This window comes from Aedes aegypti, chromosome 1, assembly GCF_002204515.2.
Source record: "Aedes aegypti strain LVP_AGWG chromosome 1, AaegL5.0 Primary Assembly, whole genome shotgun sequence".
NCBI lineage: Eukaryota > Metazoa > Arthropoda > Insecta > Diptera > Culicidae > Aedes > Aedes aegypti.
This window is the reverse complement of record NC_035107.1, coordinates 188,809,028-188,833,311: the sequence shown is the minus strand read 5'-3', so window position 1 is coordinate 188,833,311 and position 24,284 is coordinate 188,809,028. Positions and strand designations below refer to the sequence as shown.

The 24,284-nt window shown below is 39.7% G+C and overlaps 1 protein-coding gene across 2 annotated transcripts in view; it reads right to left on the bottom strand.

Moving 5' to 3' along the window:
* The window catches only part of LOC110679707 (serine protease 7-like), a 58,920-nt gene extending 44,119 nt beyond the window's left edge, over positions 1 to 14,801 (bottom strand). For both annotated transcript variants that reach the window (XM_021855327.1, XM_021855322.1), the window contains exon 1: positions 14,380 to 14,801. In XM_021855327.1, the coding sequence (XP_021711019.1) occupies positions 14,380 to 14,593 (214 nt within the window). In that variant the 5' untranslated portion in view covers positions 14,594 to 14,801. The remainder of the gene's footprint in view (positions 1 to 14,379) is intronic.
* Between the last annotated feature and the right edge of the window lie 9,483 nt (positions 14,802 to 24,284).

The following is a 24,284-nucleotide window of genomic DNA, read 5'->3' as shown; positions in this document are numbered from 1 at the left end:
CAGTATGGCCCTTCATAATTATATGGTAAAATCAACAAATCTCGCACAACACGTGATCTCGCCCTAAAAGCTATTGGTAACTGAGTGTGTAGCTTGTTGTTACCAAGCAAACGAATGGATTTACACGTTATTAAACAAAGCTACGATGAAGAGAAGATTCTCCTCTATCTCCCAGTGGTGATAGTTTCCATCCTGGTCCATTCATTTTCTTAGAAACAAGGAGCTACACACTCGGTTACCTTCTGCAAACCTGGAGCGTCTGTACTCCACGTTAGGAGCGGCTCACAACAGCGTCTGTTCCCCATGTCAGGGGCGGCTGATCATCGTCCGAGTGCCAGAGAAGGACTCTAAGCTAAACTGCGCACTATGGCCCTCCGAACATTTAGGGGGAATGGTCCTCCGGAAATCTAGGGGGTTGGTGTCAGGCCCTGCAAGCCAACCGTAAAAACACATCAGCACAGGAACGTCAACGAGAGAATACGGACCGGAACAATCGGCAAAGACCACAGCGACGAAAATGGACTAGCGATTGGAAACTCGGTACGTGGAACTGCAAATCTCTCAACTTCATTGGAAGTACTCGCATACTCTCCGATGTACTGAAGACCCGCGGTTTCGACATCGTAGCGCTGCAGGAGGTGTGCTGGACAGGAGCATTGGTGCGAACGTTTAGAGGTAATCATACCATCTACCAGAGCTGCGGCAACACACGCGAGCTGGGAACAGCTTTCATAGTGATTGGTGATATGCAAAGGCGCGTGATCGGGTGGTGGCCGATCAATGAACGAATGTGCAAGTTAAGAATCAAAGGCCGATTCTTTAACTTCAGCATAATCAACGTGCATAGCCCACACTCCGGAAGTACTGATGATGACAAGGACGCATTTTACGCGCAGCTCGAACGCGAGTACGACCGCTGCCCAAGCCACGACGTCAAGATCATCATAGGAGATTTGAACGCTCAGGTTGGCCAGGAGGAGGAGTTCAGACCGACGATTGGAAAGTTCAGCGCCCACCGGCTGACGAACGAGAACGGCCTACGACTGATAGATTTTGCCGCCTCCAAGAACATGGCCATTCGTAGCACCTATTTCCAGCACAGCCTCCCGTATCGGTACACCTGGAGATCACCTCAGCAGACAGAATCGCAAATCGACCACGTTTTGATCGATGAACGGCACTTCTCCGACATAACCGACGTCAGAACCTATCGTGGCGCCAACATTGACTCCGACCACTACCTGGTGATGGTGAAACTGCGCCCAAAACTATCCGTCATCAACAATGTACGGTACCGACGCCCGCCCCGGTACAATCTCGAGCGGCTAAAACAACCGGATGTCGCCAATGCGTACGCGCAGCATCTTGAGGCAGCGTTGCCGGATGAGGGCGAGCTCGATAGGGCCCCTCTTGAGGACTGCTGGAGGACAGTCAAAGCAGCCATTAACGACGCTGCCGAAAGCGTTGTCGGATATGTGGAACGGAGCTCAAGAAACGATTGGTTTGACGAGGAGTGCCAGGAGGTTTTAGAGGAGAAGAATGCAGCGCGGGCTGCAATGCTGCAGCATGGTACGCGGCAAAACGTGGAACGATACAGACTGAAGCGGAAACAGCAAACCCGCCTATTCCGGGACAAAAAGCGCCGCCTGGAAGAGGTGGAATGCCAAGAGATGGAGTTGCTGTACCGTTCTCAAGAAACGCGGAAGTTCTATCAGAAGCTCAACACATCCCGCAAAGGCTTCGTGCCGCGAGCTGAGATGTGCCGGGATAAGGATGGGAGCATCTTGACGGACGGACGCGAGGTGATCGAAAGGTGGAAGCAGCACTACGATGAACACCTGAATGGCGCAGAGAACACAGGCACAGAAGGTCAGGACAGCGAAGGCGATGGCTACGTCAGCACAGCGGACAGCGGAAATCAACCATCTCCCACGATGGGGGAAGTTAAGGATGCTATTCAACAGCTCAAGAACAACAAGGCCGCTGGCAAGGATGGTATCGGAGCTAAACTCATCAAGATGTGCCCGGACAGGTTGGCCGCTTGTCTGCATCGGCTGATAGTCAGAATCTGGGAAACGGAACAGCTACCGGAGGAGTGGAAGCAAGGCGTTATATGCCCTATCTACAAAAAGGGCGACAAACTGGAGTGTGAAAATTATCGTGCAATCACCATCCTAAACGCCGCCTATAAAGTGCTATCCCAGATTCTCTTCCGTCGTCTATCACCTATAGCAAACGAGTTCGTGGGAAGTTATCAAGCAGGTTTCATCGACGGCCGCTCGACAACGGACCAGATCTTTTCCGTGCGGCAAATCCTCCAGAAATGCCGTGAGTACCAGGTCCCTACGCACCATTTGTTCATCGATTTCAAGGCGGCATACGATAGTATCGACCGCATTGAGCTATGGAAAATCATGGACGAGAACAGCTTTCCCGGGAAGCTCACAAGATTGATCAGAGCAACGATGGACGGTGTGCAAAACTGCGTGAAGATCTCGGGCGAACACTCCAGTTCGTTCGAGTCTCGGCGGGGACTACGACAGGGCGACGGACTTTCGTGCCTGTTGTTCAATATTGCGCTTGAAGGTGTCATGCGGAGAGCCGGACTTAACAGTCGAGGCACGATTTTCACGAGATCCGGACAATTTGTTTGCTTCGCGGACGACATGGATATTATTGGAAGAAAATTTGAAACGGTGGCAGATTTGTTCACCCGCCTGAAACGCGAAGCAACAAGAGTCGGGCTAATGGTGAATGCGTCGAAAACAAAGTACATGCTGGTTGGCGGAACTGAGCGCGACAGGGCCCGCCTAGGAAGAAGTGTTACGATAGACGGGGATACCTTCGAGGTGGTGGACGAGTTCGTCTACCTTGGATCCTTGTTGACGGCTGACAACAATGTTAGTCGGGAAATACGAAGGTGCATCATCAGCGGAAGTCGTGCCTACTATGGGCTCCAGAAGAAACTGCGGTCAAGAAAGATTCACCCCCGCACCAAATGCACGATGTACAAAACGCTCATAAGACCGGTAGTCCTCTATGGGCATGAGGCGTGGACTATGCTCGAGGAGGACTTGCAAGCTCTTGGGGTTTTCGAACGCCGAGTGCTAAGGACGATCTTCGGCGGCGTGCAGGAGAACGGCGTGTGGCGGCGAAGGATGAACCACGAGCTCGCTCAACTCTACGGCGAACCCAGTATCGTGAAGGTAGCTAAAGCTGGAAGGATACGCTGGGTAGGGCATGTTGCAAGAATGCCGGACAACAACCCTGTAAAGATGGTGTTCGCCACGAATCCGGTCGGAACAAGAAGGCGTGGGGCGCAGCGAGCTAGGTGGATGGACCAGGTACACCAGGACCTGGAGAGCGTGGGTCACAGTCGAGGATGGAGAGAAGCGGCCATGAACCGAGGGAATTGGCGAAATATTGTTGGCGAGGCTTTATCAAGATAATTGATGCAAAGCCAAATAAGTAAGTAAGTACACTCGGTTACCAATGGCTTTTATGGCGACACAAGTTATGCGAGAATCGTATAAAGAAATCGCATAGTAATGAACGCACTATATGCGGTTCGAGTAGACCTCGATTTGGAAACGGTATATCTCAAAATCCAGATAACTTCGAAACTTGGGGTCTTCAGTGAAGTTGTTCTGGAGGTGGAGAGCTATCTGATGCAACTTCATTTAGTTTCGAATTCGACCGCTAGGTGGCACTATTTAGCATGGAACTTTTCCTTTTATTTTGCAGATATCTCAGGAGCTTGCCCGTGTAGAAAGATGGCGTCTTCGGTGAAGTCGTTCAGTAAGTTTTCATTATTCGAGCTAGTTGATTCTAAATTTTACCATCAGGTGGCGCTAGTGAGCATGACAATTTTGTTTTCAGATATCTCAGGAGCCTAACCACTAAGAAATATAGCGTCTTCGGCAAAGTTGTTCAGTAGCTCAAGGGTTATCGTTATTTGAACCAAGCCATTCGAAATTTTGCTATCAAGCGGCGCTAATGAGCATGAAACTTTTGTTTTCCTGATATTTCAACTCTGTCGCAGTCCCCATCGTTCTAAGTGGTCTGGATCCTAAGATATTCGCAAAACATTTTTTTTATGTTCATTTAAAATCAAGAATTATGTTGAACATGAAAAACCAAATGTGTTGTACTAAGTACAACGCGCGATCACTCGCGTTACAAAAATTCGCGCGACAACCGAAAGGTTAAGCGTCCGTTGCTCTGTCGACACATATTAGGCATTCAGCGATTTGCTTACAATATATTTGGTACACTTTAGCAGTCAGTTTCGGGAACGAAGAACGACTGGGTGGCGGATAGATCTCAATTCCTATATGGGTGACAGGACGATAGCCAATCCAAGAAGTAGACTCAATCTCAAATAACGGTTTTGTGATAGTAATTAATAGCGTGTTTTATTTAAGCTGTTACGAGCCCTCAAGGTGGTCGATTGAGCAGTTTTCCCACATGGTCGACAGGATGATCGCCGGACTAGCTAATCGGCAGATAGTAGTGATAGCTGGTGGCTTTAATGCATGGACAGTGGAGTGGGGTAGCCGCCAGTACCAGCCAAAGAGGCCATGATGAAGGTAAAGTATGAAGATAGTGTAGTCCCATATTGATAAATAAATGCATAACAGTGTCTATATGTACTTCCAACCCAAATAACAGCTGCAAAATATGGCATTCAGAAATGCACAAGAAAACTTGCATTTGTATGAGAAGACAAGCTTCAAACTTTGAGAGTTAGTTTTACAATGCCTACTTTTTCCATAAGGGACAGTTATGCATTTGTGGGCAGAATAAGTAACCTAAATCGATCACTGTCCACACGCCGTCAGAATAATTAGAACAACGTGAGGCTATATCAGCGATAAAAGACGTGGATGAACTTTAAAATAAGCTGGAACACCATTGGCAAAAGGGTGCAGCTAACAAATTAGTATTCCAAAATAGTGTTTGGCAGAAACAATATGCAACATCCTACCTTGAACATGAACGGCTATGTACAACTTGAACTAGGCTTTTTTCTGCGATAAATTATTGTCCGATGATTCGCCGATATCCCAAAAACAATCGATCAATGCAATGCACTATGGTCGGGCACACTATCAAACACTTTTTTGAGATTTGTATTTTTTTTTTGTAATTTTAAAATATACCTCATGTATTGTATTATTATGATCCTTAACTGAAATTGAACTAAAATCTAAATTACTTTGACTTTCATCACGTCAAATTCGCTAAACTCAAAAATGTAACAATGGAATAGAGTACACCATTTATATTTTAATATTGCAATATTTCCCCAAAATTTCACACTATCTGAAAGCTTATGGTCCAACACTTTTATCGAGCAGGAGGGAAGGAAAAAATATTTGGTCGAAGTTTTATTACTATTCAATATTACATTTTAGCAATTTTGAAGATTTTGGACATGTAAAACAACTCTTGTTGCGTCATGTAGCCGCCATTTCTAATATTGCACATCGAAAGGCATCCTTAGATCTTACAAAAAACGTTTAATTTTTTTTGCAGAAATTTGCTGATAAGTAAGAGCTGTTTGAGTAATCAATATTTACATATATTTTGACCATATTTTTCGTACAAAGTTCATTTAAAATATTGTTAACCTTTCTTCATACACATTTTGATCAAACTCGGTTAAAAACAAACAAAAGTTGTGCTTTCTGCCAAGTTTGATATCATTTTAATAATAAAAAGACTTGTTTAAAAAGGTTACGTTATGTGTGAATAACCCCTTCTGAAACAGTAAAAACGCCTAATAGCAAATTCAGATTACATATTTCATCGATTAAGGCGATTAAAGATATGCGAAATACCGAATGATTCCGTCAAACACGCTTCGAAAGAAAATTCCGCGGAATTCCACCAAAGTCATACAAGCGGAATGTTTATTTCACGATTTCGTTTTATTTCTCCAAATTGTAAAAATACTTCCGCGGAAAATTAAAAATCAACGGAATAAAACGGAATGTCGGGAAATTACGAGTTAAATTTGGAAAAAAATAGCATAGCCCACGCTTCTATTGCTAAGTAGTATATCGTCTACACAAATGTAGAAAAAAAAACCTTTTTGTAATACTCTCGTGTCTAAAGAGTCCTCGATGTTGAGCATGAGCATGAGCACAGATGATCCTACAGCTCGTAGCTGCTACTCCATGATGGACCAGAACCAGTGCTGTTAAATGTCAAAATTTTGGAAAAATTAAAATGCTTATAGCATTAGACTGATGCAAATTTTGAAGTTTTTGCTCCCCTATGCTTAAACGGTGTCAATTATGATGAAAATCATTCTCCCAAAATTTGAAGTGATTTGGAAGAAATTTGGTTGTGCACACGCCATTTGAAGTTTATATGGAAATTACTATGGAAAAGCCAAACCTTTTGTGTTCAGTCTTTTATCTGCTCGTCATAATAATATATGAAAAAGCGAACACACTCTTCCCATGTAAAATCTTCCCAGCTACAACTTTGCCGAAGATCACATTTTGTTGGGACGTAAGGATAATTTGTTATTCTTGATTTCAAAGTCTAAACCATGCTGAGATGATCATTCAATTACTTTCAGAGCAACACTGCTTTTTTGCTGTAGAACATAGTAGCCTGGATTACTTTGATCTATTCTTCCCGCCAGGCGCACCACTGTTGCCTGCCGAATAGTTGGTGAAGCTTTCTGAAGGCAAACCCAGTTTATGATGATGAATAACAATTTTTCTTGACGTCCAATCAAAATGTGGTCTTCGGCAAAGTTATAGCTGGAAGAATTTCACATGAGAAGAGTGTGTTCACTTTTCCATAAAATATTATGACGAAGAGATAGAGGGCTGAACACAAAAGGTTGGCGTTTTCCATAGTAATCTCCATATAAACTTCAAATGGCGTGTGCACAGTCAAATTTCTTCTAAATCATTCAAATTTTGGGAGGATGCTTTTTACCATAATTTAAATCGTTTAAGCATAGGGGAGCAAAAATTTCGAAATTTGCATCACTCTATTATAGCATCCTTGCATGCGAAATATCGCATCAGCAAATATTGGAAATCGGTAGTAATTCGGAAAAGGTCACCGGGAAAAACATTTTCCGATGACTTTTTCCACTAGGAGCGATGATATTAGCAATATTCAAATGTCAAAGTCACGCGAAATTCATGACTTTTAACAGCCCTGGTCAGAACAACTGAAATTTATTTAACAAACAGAGATTTATTGAATGGGGCTTGGAATTAGCTAACCAATCCCAATGTGTACGTATCGATAGCTCAAATTTTAGAAGTCAATAACGGCCACGTCCTTACGGCCATCGGGGAAGGGAAGGTTTGTTAGTTAGACAATCATTGTTACTAGAGACCGAAGAATCTTCTGCATTTCCACAGTTGTTATGGAAAGGATATTGGGTTAGTGGGATAAATTAAGGATCTGGGAGTAATCTATGGTTGGTGATGCGATCCACGATATATTATCGCCTAAACGGATTTGCGATAAAATCCGATAACAGCATTGTACGACAAACCACTGCTAAACCTATGTACTAAACCAATGTATACATATTCCAATATATGTATGCAATATATGTATATATGAGCGCGGTATATTGGAATAGAAAGATTGTGGGGCTTGGGATGCAACAAAGGTCATTAGCAAAATACTTCAGTTCACCGTAGCGTAGCTGTAGTATTATTGGTAATGCGTCCGTGTACAGAATGGAAATTGTGGGCTCAAGTCCCGACGGCTACATAGTCTTTTAGCATAATATTATCACAAATACACTTAATTTGGCAAACATATCTCTATCTGCCGATATTGAATACCTTTCCTCTAAAAGCCATTTGTAGAGTGAGTCCTCCACATTTTCTACAAGGATTATTCCAGGAAATTCATTAAGAACTCGTAATTAAACTCGACCAGGGAATCCTTGTTAAGTTCCTCTAGTAATAAATATTATTACTAATGCAGTTCTATCAAATTTCACTCGATTGATTTATCAAGTATAATTCATGTATTCTTTAAAATAAGATTTTATTTATTGCTTTAGCAAATACCACAGCAATTATTCCGGTAATTCCTAGGTTCTTCTTTTTTATGACGTTGGATAATGTCTTACGGCAACATACTGAGGTACAATTTCGAAAAACGAAAATCGCTCGCGTTACGAAAAGTGGTTAGATTTTAACTGTTAATAACATACTAACGCCCGGATAGATTTTCGAGATTCTTGCACCAATCGATTGGAAATATTTCTACGAATCGACTCCAATAACAAAAACTTTTAATTTTCATGACTAAACTATTGATAAATGGGTATATATCGGGACATGTCTTATTTTCCATAGAAAAGCTCTTTTTGCTTGCTGGTTTGGTAAGGTTTTGACGTGTTGAAGTTTACATGTACCGTAATTTCGGCTGAAATTGATCATTTTTCATGGTTTTTGTTATCTGTTTTCAATAATGTTGAAAATGCCAAACAACTGAATGCAGGAAAACAAGTACGACGGTCAGCCTCTTTGGCTCATGTGCCAAAATTTCCTAACAAATGTGATTTTAGTGCTAAAAATCATCCCTTAAATAAAAAATCAGGGAATCCCATTTCGGGGTGGAATTGATCACTTGTCAATGCGATTATTGTTATTTTTTGAAACGACTCTACATAATGAATATAACCTCCCTAAATCCGAGTATGCTTGCAAAATTCCTAATAATGCAATATTTAAAGAAATAAATGAATAGTCAATTCTAAGAATTGCAATGAAAACGCCTAAATGTAGGCAATTTCCTAAGAAAATCCCTGATATCTAACAGAAATTTAATTATTTCAACCGTATGAGCTAATTGGTACGAGTTTAGAAGATGAAATCGGGCTCGGGATATATTTTAAGCATCCTTACAAACTTTCAGGTTGATACTCTGATCAAATCCTTGTTTAGAACTAGATGATTAAGGATGATTGTCAATACTACACCGTAAATGTTTTTTAAATTTTACATTATTTTCATAGAAAATTCATTTTAAAATTTCATGAAATTATTATACCTGCTCACAGTACAAGCTGGCTTTGGATTTCATCTCAAATTCGTCTGTTACAGTTTTCCGGAAGCTCAAAATTTAAGCAAATCCGGTGATTAAACACATATTAGATAACAGTTCTCAAAATGGAAGGAATCTCCAAAGTGATATCTTTAATCTGTATCCTCTGTTTTGAAACATTCAAGGATCAACGCTCTTCCCGTTTTAAAACAAATCTACAAGCCTCTGGACAAGAGACCGTGCACTCTGAAATTTTGATATTTAGAGATATTGACATGGCTATACTTTTAAATTTGATTTTCCGTATTAAAAGTAGGGGGAGGTCCCCCAGTGCCGGACAGCACCCAATACCGGACAAAGTCGAAAAATTGAGAAATCATGGTACAAGTAAGATGGTGTATTAGTAGAAAAGGTAGCTATTATGGAGACTGATGTTTGCGTAGAATAACACATCCTTGAAATATGCATGCCTTTTTAAAAAAGCAAAAAAGTTTGAAAATTTTGAAAAATTTGGCGTTTTGCCTTAATTTTGAGCCTATTTAGTAATTATTTAAGATATGAAAAAAAAATTTGAATCATGCAAGCATGTTCGAACCTAATCCTTATTTGATAGTATGAATGTATTTTGTACCATAATTGAACTAAATATGGACAAATTACAATTTTGGTTGAACGCTTCCTGTCCCACAGTTTCGGACAGCTTGATTTGTTATATGATATCTTTGTAATTAGTTTGGTTCTAAAATACATCATAAAAATGCAATGTCAAAATTCATATTTATATTATCAAATTTATTTTTGTACACTATAAAAATGATAATATTTATCATAAATGGGTAACACGAGCACATGTAACCAATATTTTTCGAATTATGAATTTAGTGGCTTAAGTGTTCGGTACTGGGGGATCTCCCCCTAACACATTCACAAAATAAATTGCTCACATCGAGCCATGATGACAACAATTAACTGACACATGATCAAGTTTTTCATGGCATACTATATCATGTGAATTATAAAAAGAAAAACAATATGTACCCAGTTTTAATCTACAATTTAATCTACATTACTCGATATCAACTCAAGGAAATGCACTTGAACTGAATTTCATGGCTGCCATAATGGCTGTTTTTAAACAGTTTTCTGGAAGTTTTTGTTCTATGACTCGCTATTTCTGAAAGTCGATCGTGCCTTCAGATTGACTCAAGGAAATTTAACTGTATTGGAGTAATATAATCATTGTTAAAAATGAAATATCTCAAAAACACCAATATATACCTGTTTAAAATTTTGACGACCGTTTCATTAAGTCTTGTTCTATGTTGCCTTAAAATTTGAGCTCGCGTTTTTTTGCGCTTTTAGAGATATTAAGGTTCAAAAATTGCTCTATTTTTAAGTTTTTACATAATTTCTTAATTTTTATGCGTCGTTTTATTATTTTTTTTCCACCAGAGCTTGTGTTTGTTACATATTTATCAGCAAAATATATTATATGACATGGTTCTTAGGAAAAATGTCAAATTCGGTGCTAAAATCGTTTTTTCACTCATTTTCTCTAATTTTGCCAATTACTCGCAACAGTAGGCTGTGGAATTTCGACGTCTTCGAGAGAGTTGTTTATTTTATCAAAATGAACAACTTTGCCGAACATGCCAAGTCTCTAGAACGTCACAGTAAAAAGTTAGATTGTGGCGCCACCTATGCGGACGATTGACGAACTATCCGTTTATGTCAGTAGATGGTCCTCGTTGTTACAAAATACTTTGCCGAAGACACCAAATACCGAAAACGCTTCGTTACCGTGTTATTAATTTTGTCCCGCCAGATTGCGTTCCTGGCCCATAGTAGGTTGAAAATATGATAAACTGGACCGGTATTGAATGCACGACCTTCTGCTTAGTAAGCCGAAGCGGTAGCAATTTATAAAGGCCCAAACGTAATGAAAGCGGATCGGCAACGGAATGCGGAACCGGTTCGCCAGCATGAATAGCACCATCTCGACCGAGCTGACAACGAATGAAATTGAACCAACACTGAGTAGACACGCTTGTTGTAGTTCATGCTGGCGAACCGGTTCCGTTTTCCGTTGCCGTTCCGCTATCATTGCGTTTGGGCCTTAACCGACTACGGCATATGTTAGCTGGAAAAACTTTATGTCGCGTGAAATAACAAGGCTTCGTTTATGGATTAATGTTCCATGGATCACTGTTAGAACTGCTTCAGCAATTAATTTCCCCTAACTCCTAAGATTTCGCTTACTATGATCGATCTTATATCAATACATATTATTAATTTTAAATGTCTTTCCATACAGTTATTTCGGTTGTTCCAGCAAATATCTTTTTTTCGCTTTCTTTACCATATAAAATACGGTTTATGATGAATATATCTTAAAGCGTTGATTTTTTTATGAATACTTTGTATGAAACACTTTCAGAACTTTCAATTTTGCACATTTTTGATGAAGGCACCAAAGAGCTATCTCGATTATTTTTCAAGTTATGGACGATTTTCGGCATTTTAAAACAACCATTTTTTCGAAGAAAATTTCTGATAGCTCTTTTACCATAAGAGATAGAACAGTAGTTTCTTCGGCAAAAAGTTGGGCAATCAAAACTTCTAAAAGTGCTCGGAACAAAGTTTTTGCGAGAAATTGTTGTACCGTTTTGACTCATATTCCGAACACTTAAGGCCAACAGTTACTTCAAATGCATCTGATGGGGATAAATTAGCTGATATTTGTGAAAATTTTTATTTCTTCGCAAAGTCTGTTAGCTGTCGGGTGTGCCGATTAAATTGTTAATTTGAACTTGTTCAGTATTGTTTTTTACGTAAAAGTATGGAACAACATTTTGATTCAAATGCCGAACACTGTGTTCATTCTGTCTCATATTCCGAACACCTTGATTCAAATTCCAAACAGCACGAATAAATCGTATTCAAATGATTAATTTTGTAAATAAATTTATCTGAGCTAGTTCTACTGGTCTCGAACTAGAGAATCACTGCTCCCGAGGGATAAAATAGATTGTAAGACGTTAAAATTGAAATGCAATTGACTGCCATTTCCTTGTAATTTGATGACATATTTCAGCGAAACATTTCAACCAAATCTCCATACAAAAGACGAGTGTTCGAAATATGAGTCTGTTCGGAATTTGAAACAAAACGGTATACAAAGTTATCAAGAAAAAAACTGATTTTTCAGTACCACCCTAACTTTTTTGTTAAAAAAAAGTATAACTCGTGAACCATAAGAGATAGAAATTTGGCTTCTTCGGCAAAGTTGCTCCAAATCGGTTGTTCTAAAACATTGTAGAACATTGTGTAGTCCTAAATGCGTCAGCAAAAAAGTTTATGTGCTAATCTCGTAAACCATGTAGGCCACCCTAATTTCACATCACTGAAAATAATGTCTGAAAAATATGGAGAAACTTTGCCGAAGACATTTTTGTCTTCCTAGATATGGTTTTGGGACCAATGTGCAACCCTAAACGATAACAAAACGTTTACTTTGAAGAATTCCTTCAAATTACCAAAACCTTACTTCCCGTGATATCCTCTCATAGAAATATAGAAGTATCTGCATTTTTTCTATCTGGGCATCCAACTTATCCCATTCAATTCAATTAAATCCAATAAATCTGCCACAACAAATTAGGCAGCATTTGCCTGTTGAAGAATGCATGAATCTTGAACAAGAATCAGGTATAAATCCCAAATGTCTGTCTAAGGTAACGAATCAGAAGGTGGACCTTGATCACTTGAAAACTGCTCCAGCAAATAATTTTCCTTCTTTCAACTCCTTAGATTCCGCTTACTATGATCGATATCAATACATGTGTATTCAATTTTTAATGACTTTCCATACGGTTATTTCGATTGTTCTAGCAAATATCTCTTTTTTCGCTTTCTTTGTCGTATAAAAATCGGTTTACGGTGAATATATCTTAAAGCGTTGTTTTTTAATGAATACTTTGTTTGAAACACTTTCAGAACTTTCAATTATGGAACATTTTTGCTAAAGGCACCAAAGAGCTATCTCCATTATTTTTCAAGTTATGGACAATTTTCGTTTAAAAACATATTATTTTCAAAATTTTGTCAATATTTTCAAACAAAAACATCCTCACAGTTTTTTCACCATAAACAGAGAAAGAGATAATCTTTCTAATGGCGACAAAAGATTGAAGATCCGTTAGCGCCTTTCGGCATTTGAAAACAACCTTTTTTTTCTAAGACAATTTCTGATAGCTCTGTAACCATAAGAGATAGAACTGTAGTTTCTTTGGCCAAAAGTTGCGCAATCAAAAGTTCTGAAAGTGTTCGGAACAAAGTTTTTGCGAGAAATTGTTGTATAATAAGTTATCAAGAAAAAGCGGATTTTTCAGTACCACCCTAACTTTTCTGTTAAAAAAAATCATAACTCGCGAACCATAAGAGATAGAAATTTGGCTTCTTCGGCAAAGTTGCTCCAAATCGGTTATTCTAAAACATTGTAGAACATTGTGTAGTCCTAAATGTGTCAGCAAAAAAGTTTATGTGCTGATCTCGTAAACCATGTGGGCAACCCTAATTTCACATCACTGAAAAAAATGTCTGAAAAATATGGAGAAACTTTGTCGAAGACAAAGTATATCTAAAATTGACGGTTTAGGCATAATCATTTTTGTCTTCCTAGATATGGCTTTGAGACCAATGTGCAATGTTATCACGGAGAACGGTATTAGTCAGTGCTGGGAATGGAAATAGTAGTATGATTTAATTTCGAAAAATTACCGTGGTTCTTTCCGGTACAGTAGTTTAAGAGTGTGAATCTCATCAAGTAGCCAATGTTACGTGCATGAATTTCCTAAATCATTAGTTTCATTAAAGGTTCTAAATCCGGGAAATGAAACATTTTTCTACAGCACGGTGTACTACATTAAGAAGGTGATATATTCCGAAAACTGACAGCTACTTGACGACGTCATTCCTATCCACCTCGAACAAATTTACGAAAAAATGATGTAGTGGTCCGGCAGGTATATGGTACGATAGGAGTGACGTCACATGTTTACAATCAAACTCGATATTTACATAAGTAAAGAGCCTGCCTTGTTAATTTTTATGCCGTGTTTCTACAGTAGTTTTGGGTTGCCCTTAGCAACGGGTGTTTTTTTTAAGGCTTTTTGACTACAGCAGCGATGGGCGTGAGATTCACTGGCTTTGCTGACTGTGATTTGCTTTGCTTGGCTACTGTAGAGTGAATTTCAAGATTTTTCAAAACCCTGCTTTCAATTCTAATGATTTACTTGTTCATACAAGACGTGAATTATCATCAACGTTACCTACCAAAATCGTCGTCCCAGAATACTATTCGTTGAACCGGCTCTTTCGCATAATACTTCGCCCACTTGTCAAAGCTGCTTATCCTCTCAATGTACACTTCCGGCTGTGGGTGAACCTCACTGGGGAATCGAAACCCGTTGTTTGATAACGGCACCCACGGTGAACTTGTAATAACAGGAACAACTAATAAAAGTGTCACTATTTTGTACACCATCATATTCACTTTACCACGTTGCACAAACACATTTGTTGAAATCCCGTTCAAACTATGATTTCGAGTGGTGAAAGGGAAGCGACCACCGCTTTGTTTCAATCGAATAACAAGCAAACAAAGGCGTGAACCGCGAATTTTTTAGCAACCGAATTCCGTCTAACGAAAGTCGCGAAGAATCTGCCTTGAACGAAGTTTGACCGGTGACTGACACCTGGTACCAGGTAGTTTCGCTAAATTGGCGGCGTCTACTTAACACCTGCTGCTAGTTGTCCATCCCCTTTCCTAACCCGCTCATTCGTCTGACTGTAAACGATTGATCAGTAGTGGTTTTTCGGCCAATGTGTGTTTTGATCTTTTATGAATGAGTCGTGTTACGCTAGAATTATTTATGGAGATTCTCTCAGTAGCGTTCGCTCGCTAATAACGTTCTAAGAATAGTTAATGGCTCACAGTGGCCGCACTTCACACAAAATTTGATCAAAGTTACAAATGTTGTTCAAATTAGGAGCTCAAACAGACGTAGAGATAAACGCGCAGCTACTGTCAGGCTTGATAATACTCCTCAGAATCATTAGAGTTCGGTGAAATACTCTAGAGCAGCGTGCTGCCTTTGCCTCTTTGTGAGTCAGGGGTTGCCCGGCAACAACGGTTGTCTAACTAGCATTCCTTTCCTTCCCCGGTGACCGTAAGGACGAAGCCGGCGCCGTTATTGACTTTTAAAACTTGAGCTCTCGATTTGTGCCCATTGAGAAAGGTAAGCTAATCCCAAGCCCTATTCATTAAATCTCTGTGCAACTTCGATTGTTCTGGTCAATCACGTAGTAGCAACTACGGTCATTTATGCTTATGCTTGTTGTCTGTTGAAAATTCATTATTAAACGATTTCAATCAACTTGCACGCAAAATTACCAGCTTTTATGGCAATTTATTTGCTAAATTTAGAACTATGCTTTAAAGATCAATGATAAATATAGTTCATAATACATCCGATGCTCAGAAGATATTCTTTGATGTTTTACAAACGTTTTGTGTCATACCATATAAAGGAAACGAATAATTTGGTACGCATGTTTTACCAAACTAAATATCCTACATGAAAGATTAAGTTTATTCTTTATGCTAGGGGAATTAGATAGCTTAAACATTTGATTGACCTGGATACAGAGAAATAGATTGCACAGTCAACAAAAATTGGGTCTAACTCGACAAACCTGTTTGTCATCCTCTGGGCTAACAAACATTTTTATTGAATTCAACTCGAAATGTTTGTCAATTTTGCAAACATGTTTGACATGTTTGTCAATCCAACAATTATTTTTGTCATGCAGACTTTCTTGTATGTTAAACTGTTAGATTTGGCATTGTTTGAATCCCATTTTGATGTTGTTTTCTTCATTCAAAAATAATAAAACATTCGTTCTAATAATGATATTGAAATAAGATACATTTAAATCATGCCTATTTCAATTCTTTAACTTTATGTTATTGTGTAGGCACGCAAATTTTTTGGCCGTCATTTTTGCTTGATAGAATTTTTTTTATGGAACTATCAGTTAGGCAATACATTCGCCTGAATATTTGGTCTAATTTTTTGTTCGAATTTTTTTTGTGGCTTACTTCCCTTCGAGACTTCAACCCAGGAAACAACCGCACGTGCACAAACTTAATAAACATTAATTGGTTCAAAACATTATGCATTCAATAAAACCAACTATAATATTTGTATGCAATGAAAATAATGATGTTTTTATTGGTGTGCACACTGTGCATTTTTTCTAAAACTTTAAAATACATGACTTGTTCAATTTGAACAACATTGATTTTTGAAGCGACAAAATGTGATTGCAATTTAAACAAACATGTGTAGTTGAACTCATTGTTGCCTAATAATTCAAATTTCATATAAACATTCATTCCTTAGCCGAGCGGTTCGAGTCCGCGGCTACAAAGCAAAGCCATGCTGAAGGTGTCTGGGTTCGATTCCCGGTCGGTCCAGGATCTTTTCGTAATGGAAATTTCCTTGACCTCCCTGGGCATATAGTATAATCGTACCTGCCACACGATATACGAATGCGAAAATGGCAACTAAGGCAAAGAAAGCTCTCAGTTAATATCCGTGGAAGAACACTACGCTGAGTAGCCGGCTCTATCCCAGTGGGGACATTAATGCCAAGAAGAAGAAGAAGAAAAAGAGGAAGAAGAAGAAGAAGAAGAAGATAAACATTAATAAAACCTGTATTTCATACAACTTTGGCGACTTGTAGCTTGAAATCCTGACGTTCTGAAACACTTCTTAGAGCAGTTTCAGATTCAGGAACCTCAAATTTACTGGAGACTCATGATTTGATCCTTGAGACACGCAGAAATGTTATTTTTATTAAGCTGTCTAAGAAATTGTAATAAAATTTTAAATGAGTTCGGCTCCGCTATGCCAGATGGTGCTTGTGCCCTTTAACCTTTCGGTTGTCGCGTGAATTTTTGTAACCCGAGTAGTCGTGCGCAGGCTTTATTTTGATCATCTCGATCTGATAGATGGAGCAACCTCGTACGCTCACAACAATAATGAGTCAGCATTCGATGTGTTTTTTTCTTTGCTGTCTTTATAGAGCTCGGACCTAGTTGATCCATCTCGCTCCAGCATTCGATGTTGGTTGAATAATCCGTGGCTGAGAGAGTGGAGAGAAACGTTGGCTCTATCCAAATGCACATCGTCCATTTGACAGCTCTAGCTTACTGCGAAGCTTTGCAAACACATCATCATTGCTTTTGGGATGAACTGAGGTTGGTTTCTCCGTCAACGCAAGAGCATGATTTCCCTTTTGGGCAAAGAGCTACAAAGAGACGATGAAGAGCTGTCAGGAAATGCTCTTCTCCGAACTGAGAAATAGGAAAAAATGCTCTCCCCCTAACTGATAAAGTGAGAAAATAATCTCTTTCTCTTTTAAGCACTGAGGTTGTCAAAACAAACTCTTTACTACTGTGGGATTGAAAATAAGCAAACACAAACGAGTAAACTCTTCATCCGGCAGAGCTCGTACGCTCAGTTTGTGTGTGGGTAATATCGCTTTTCTTTTGTAGTTGATCATTGAAAGGGGAAGAAAGAGGATAAGTCAAAGGCAAGGAAGAAGCCTGGTCGTGCGTTGTACTTTGCACAACACCTTTGATTTTCCATGTTCAACATGCAATACCTCGTGATCTAGATTAAATACAGTAAACCCGTCTTCAACAAAGTTGTTAAGAGCATGAGCATGAGCATGATTGACCGCCCGCAGTTGCTACTCCGTTATTGCAAGAACAGCTGTACTTACACAGGGAACCAACAGACACTACTCGGGATCAGTAGCATCCTCAATGTGTAAGTACTGGTGCTCTCATTATTATAATAAACAATACCGGCGCCGGCTGCGTCCGAATGCAGGTCAGTTTGGGAATGGGAGGGAAATGTTGACGTGTTACTTGCTTTACAGAAGCCGAGGAGTCCTCTGGACTTCCACAAGAAAACACTGGGAGTATGGATATGGGAAAGGATTCGTTTTGGCAAACAATAAATATATAATTCGAAATGAATACGTGAGCATATACTCGAATGACCGACACTGATAGTACGGTTACTACGCAAACCGGACACGATACTAATGATTCTACCCCATTACCCAGAATGACATTTCCCCGAATGCCATCACCCCGAATTCCATTACCCAGAATGTACCATTGCCCCGAATTCCATCACACCGAATGCTATTTCCCCGAATTTACAATTATCTTGACATGATGATATTGATGACATTTCCCCGTCATATCGGAATTCGGGGTAATGTCATTCGAGGTGATGGGTCGTTCGGGGTTTTGGAATTCGGGGTAATGGCGTTCGGGTTAATGGCATTCGGGGTAATGGAATTCGGTGTAATGGGGTAGAATCGATACTGATTTCGTTGCTCGCTCGACAGGAGCATACAACAGGTTCAACGTATCAAACTCTACTGACGCGTTTTTTTTTTGTTTTACTCCGGCGCATTTCGTTTTTGCTTCCGCGTAACGCGAATCGGACACAATGGATCCGGATTCCGTCGCTCGCTCACAAGGAGCATGCAAAAGATTCAACGGATCCAACACTACTGACTCCCGTCTTCAACAAAGTTGTTAAGGGGATAAAGGGCTGACATGCGGTGATCATTCAGTGTCGTTTTTCCGTCACCAGGCGGCGCTAGTGTGCATGAAAGTTTTGTTTTGCAAATGTTTCAGGAGCCTGACCATTTAGAAAGATGGCGTCTTCGGCAGTGTTGTTCAGTAGCTCTACGGCTATGATTATTTGAGCCAAACAAAGTCGAGTTTTTGCCACCGAGTGGCGCTACTGCGCATGAAACTATTTTGATGATATCCTAGGGCTTAACCTGCTCAAGGATTATCATTGTTAGAGGTAGTTGACTTAAAATGTTGGCATTAGGCAGCGATAGTGAGCAAGGAAGCCTGACCACTTAAACCGCTTACCACTTATAAAAATGGCGTATTCGGCAAATTTGTTTAATAAGCCAAGGGCAATCATGAATCAAGCTAGTTGATTCTAAATTTTGCCTCCATAGAACGTCAATGAGCATGCAACAATTGTTGTGCAAATATCTCAGCAGCCCGATCACTTAGAGAGATGGCGCCTTAGGCAGTGCTCAAGGGCTATATTTAGTAGGGTTTTTGAATTCGAGATTGGCTGAAATAATGATAGCCCTTGAGCTACTGAACAACTTTGGCGAAGACGCTATCTTTCTAAGTGGTCAGGATCTTGAAATATCCGTAGAACAAAAGTTTCATGGCCACTTGCGCCACCTGGTGGCAAAATCTCGAATCTCTGGCCTAGAGTAATGATAGTCTATGCGCCACTGAACAACCATGCCAAAGACGCCTTCTTTCTAAATAGTCGGCTCCTAAGATATCTGCTAAACAGAAATTTCATGCTCATTAGCGTCGCCTGATAACTAAATTCTGAATCAACTTGTTCAAACAATGATAGCCCTTGAGTTACTTAACAACTTTGTCTGAAACGCCATCTTTCTGAATGGAAAGGCTTTTGAGATATCTGCAAAACACAAGAAAAAGTTTCATGCACACTAGCGCAAACTAGCGATCAAATTCCTAATTAAATGAGGTACCACCTCCAGACCAACTTTACTGAAGACCCCATGTTTTGAAATTATTTGGATTTCAAATAGTAGTCTACTCGAACTGTATATAGTGCGTTCATTATTATGCGACTTCTATATACATTTGTTGCTTCAACCGCATTTAAAGGATCATACTGTAAACAGAAATAGTTGAGTATTGTTTCAAGAAGATTTTTGAGGAATACATTTTGGTTTGATGTCGGTAGAAATCTTTGTTGTTTTCGGGGCTGTTTGGGCACGTCAGGAGTTAATCATCAATGTTAACTTCCTTTTCCCGATCAGCCTAGATAGCCGTGTAGTGTCGGTAGTAGTTGTTTCAATTTGCTAAGAATTAACACTACGGACTGCCTGATCCGGTGGTAAAAGTCTACCTAACAGGTGACCCTTAATTCATGCGGCTTTAAGCTTACCGTGCCTAAGAATGAATGGTTAGGGGGGTCTAAATAAAACCTAACCGCAAACGCAGCCTGTGGAGTACCAGGGCGCCCTCTACAGTATTATGCCCTTCCTGTGCTACCCGGAGCAATGGTGCAGGTGACCTTGTGTTTCTCCGAGATAATCGGCTGCCCTTCTTCAGTGTCAACCCTGAGGCTAAATAAGGGTGGGATTATTAATACGTTGAAATTTAGTTTAAATTTTCACCTTAATGGTTTCGCATTATGCGTTTTACACAGTGTATTCTGTGCTTTTCGCCTTTGGCGACTTTTTAAAGATACCGATCTGTTTTTTTCGCTGCTGGTCTTTTTCGTGCTGAGATTGTGAAAAGCTTAATCCTGCCTAGTTTGGGTAGTGGCTACGGTTAGGATAGCTTAGTTAGACTAATCTTCAGCATAAAATATCAGCAACGATCAATCTTTGTATACTCATGCAAATGGTACAGTTCAAATGGCGCAAAAACCTTACTTTTATGATTTTTTCTAGGTAACCTTGTGGAAGATTTATTATCATTGTGGACCCAGTTTTTGTTACTTTCATATACATGAAATGGCAAACTCGCGTGCTATACCTCGTGCATGCGTGCTCGTGAATAGCGCTGACGTTGCTACACTCGTTTCTGAGTTAACAACCAGAGATGTATGTGCTGTCACAATTGATATTTCTGAGTGTGACCTCAATAGGAAATACGTGTTTCGTTTTGTGGTGTATTTACCACATGATGAACCATCCCCAATGGATGATTTCAAACGAGTTGTCGTTCACTGCCTATGAAAAAGCCTTCTGCTGATTTGTGGGTAGTGATACTGATACTCATCACATCATCTGGAGCAGCTCAGATATCAATTAGGGAAGCTCCAGTCTGATGGAATGCTTAAGTAGTTCAAAACTTGGATTACTTATTTTAGGGAATCGCCCAACCTTCATGGTATCTGTTAGAGAAGAAATGTTAGACATAATGCTCTGCTTGAACAGAATTAGTCACGAGTTGACGAATTGGCATGTATCAGATGATGAATCATTATCTGATCATCGCTACATCTCTATATGAACATATGAATGTAAATTCGCAGACTTTGCATTTGTTATACTTCACAAACTGGGAATTGGTTGTGACCAAATTCTATGAATTTTCTCCGTCCATTGGAAATCCTAGTGATTTGAATGTTTCCACTTCCGGCGAATTGGGACACAATTGTCCTTGCTTCTAGTGAATCCCACAATTGCTTGTCACTTTGTTCCTCACAACTCACTTCGCGGGACGAGTTGACGTCTGGCTATTTGTAAAGGAATATGTCAGATAGTCAGGCTGCTTTTAAAGCTCTTGCTTAAGCCAACTCAAGGTCTAAGCTTGGTATCGCACGTCGAACTCACTTAGAGGAACTGAATTCAGTGAACTCTGTAAAACTTATATGGGTCCTATTGCTATTCTTCCATTGCTGGGAATTGATTGGCTTATGAATTAGCTCGCAATGGAGCATCGCATGACTTCATTGGCTCTCAGGCAGCTATTCCAATTTCGAAGTGCTGGGTGAAGCTTCAGAAATTCTTGGGCGGCAACCAGGCCCATGACAACCATATATAGATACACAGTGTTCTTCGTAGCCAGCATGTCCCGGGCGATAAGTGAATATCGCCCACTGTCAGTTGTAAGAACTGTGAAAATAAAGACCATTGTTTTGTTTAATTGTTTGTTGTGGTCTGATTATCAATTTTTGATATTGTTAAATCAGCTAATAATGTGCCAAAAAGTTGAAGCATATTCAACATTTCGATGGTTTTGGATGGAGAGCAAACATTAAAAGGCATCCTGCAAGCCTCCAAGCAAGCAATCAGTGATTTGATTGCGACACTTGCTCGATTATGGATCATAAACATTAAACAAAACTTCGCATTCTGATTGCACTCTCGATTCAAATTACCAGAAAATGAGTAAACACATGGAGATGTTGACTACGCTACGTCCCGTGCCATGGGCCTGGCGGCAACACAGCACCAGCAATATTGGAATAATTTTGAGTCATGTCGTCAAACAAAATTGTACATTACTGAGCCATCCCAAAGGTGGCTAAGTATTTAACAAATCTGTCAAAGCAGAATTGCAGTCTCTTGGTTACAACCTTGACTGGTCACTGCCGACTCAACTATCACATGGCAAATATTCAGTGTGTTGATACATTTGTGTGTGATAGTTGTGATTCCGATTATGGAACTTGTTATCACCTGATATGTAATTATCCAATCTTCGCTTTATTGCGATTCCAATTGATTGGCTAACACTTATTAAGTGGAACTGATTTCAAAAACCTGAATCTTTAGGACATTCTGTTATTCTTAACCCGCTGTGGTAATGAGCTATAGGCTCTCTTACGCTCATGTGTTTTGCAGTGTCCTTTTTAGGGCGCTGTTCGAACCCATTGTGGTATGGAGCTACATGCTCTCAATTCGCTTATGCGATTTTCCCTCTTCAAGGGACCCCACTCCTATTTCCTCCCATCTTTCCCTTCCCTTTCCTCTCCCATCGGGTAGATTATGAAATAGGCTCAAATATGGCGATGGCACAAATCTCCCAAATGGCGGGGAACGTGCCTCTGGAGCCGGCCTTCTGATACCTGATACCTGCTTCAACCGCATTATAAAGGATCATACTGTAAACAGAAATAGTTGAGTATTGTTCTCAAGAAGATTTTTGAGGAATACATTTTTGTTTGATGTCGATAGAAATCTTTGTTGTAAAATGTTAACATATAAATCACAGCTGTTGTACAAAGTACAATAGCGCGACAGCTTGATGGTTAACTTTCGGCCACCTTTGGACCACTGTGCGTCTGGCGTTGTGGCACGTTTCAGCATGAAAACGATAGACCGCATCAAACGAAAACGATGATTGGGCGTGACAAAGTTTTGATTGGTTTGCAAATTGAAACCGCAACGGTCATCTTCTGCGTGTAATGGTGGCGCGGTAGTTTCTTTGATTTGCATCTTGAACAGTCTTGAACTATCTGTCTATCAAAATTAGTGCGTACCGTGCGTACACAAATTATCTCTGCTGACGGAAACTTTGAAAGTATCTAAAGGAATAAAATGTTCTTCTCAGTGCTATTGATCCTTTTACGATACCTGTTAGGATTTGTGCCTTGGACACCGCTCTAAGAAGAAAAAAAAACCTTTTCGAAGACCACATATCTGAAAAGGTCGCTAGAAAGAATAAAAATGAAAATAAGATGTTTCTTCGGCATGCGCGCTTTCCATTAAGGATAAAATGGATAATGTTGAAAATCAGCGAAATGTCAAAATGAGCAATCATTTTAATGCATTAGCCCAGGCTCTTTGATTCAAGTGAGGAAACAAAGGGAGTCGCCGCTCGTGATCAGTATTTCAAAACTTGGAGAATTTAGGTAGGAGATCTTGAGTTGCATTAAGAGAATCATGGTTTTCTTTCAATTCCCAAAGGAAATGTTGTGCTTACCTATCTTAGGAAGAATGTCGTGTTTTCGCCGGAAAAATTTAGAGATCCTGAACTTCATCTCAATTATCTTGAAGAGAAGTGGCACAAGTTTTAAAACTTAAGGCGATAAAACTGAACGTTTGCTCAAGGTTGTCTTGAAAGGTCTGTCCATCTTAACTTACTCAGATCAACCACGGAATGACAACATAGGCTGATAACTCTTCACTTTATAAGCAGAAAGGTGCCACGAAATGTAGAAAAATCAAATACTCTCTTGACATGCCACAATACTTAAAAGTGATAACACTTTTTGAGTGGGTGGTTAATAACCACTGGTTATGTGAACTGTTAGCTTTATATTAATATTGAATTAAGATGAATCGAAGCCAAACTTAAAAGTTTCAAGAGCACAAATCTGGAGAACCAAACATCCGTTTAAGCTGAAAACTTAATCGATTGGTCACTAGCTGGTGATGACCAATCGATTAAGTTTGCAACTCAAACAGGTGGTCAGTTCTCTAGATTTGTGCTCTTGAAAATTTGAACTTTTGCTTCGATTCATCTTCACCTTAACTGTTATCGCTATTACCATTGAATAAAAAAAAAACAATAACCGAAAATGACTGATCGTCATGAATGAAACAAAAGCTAGTTCATC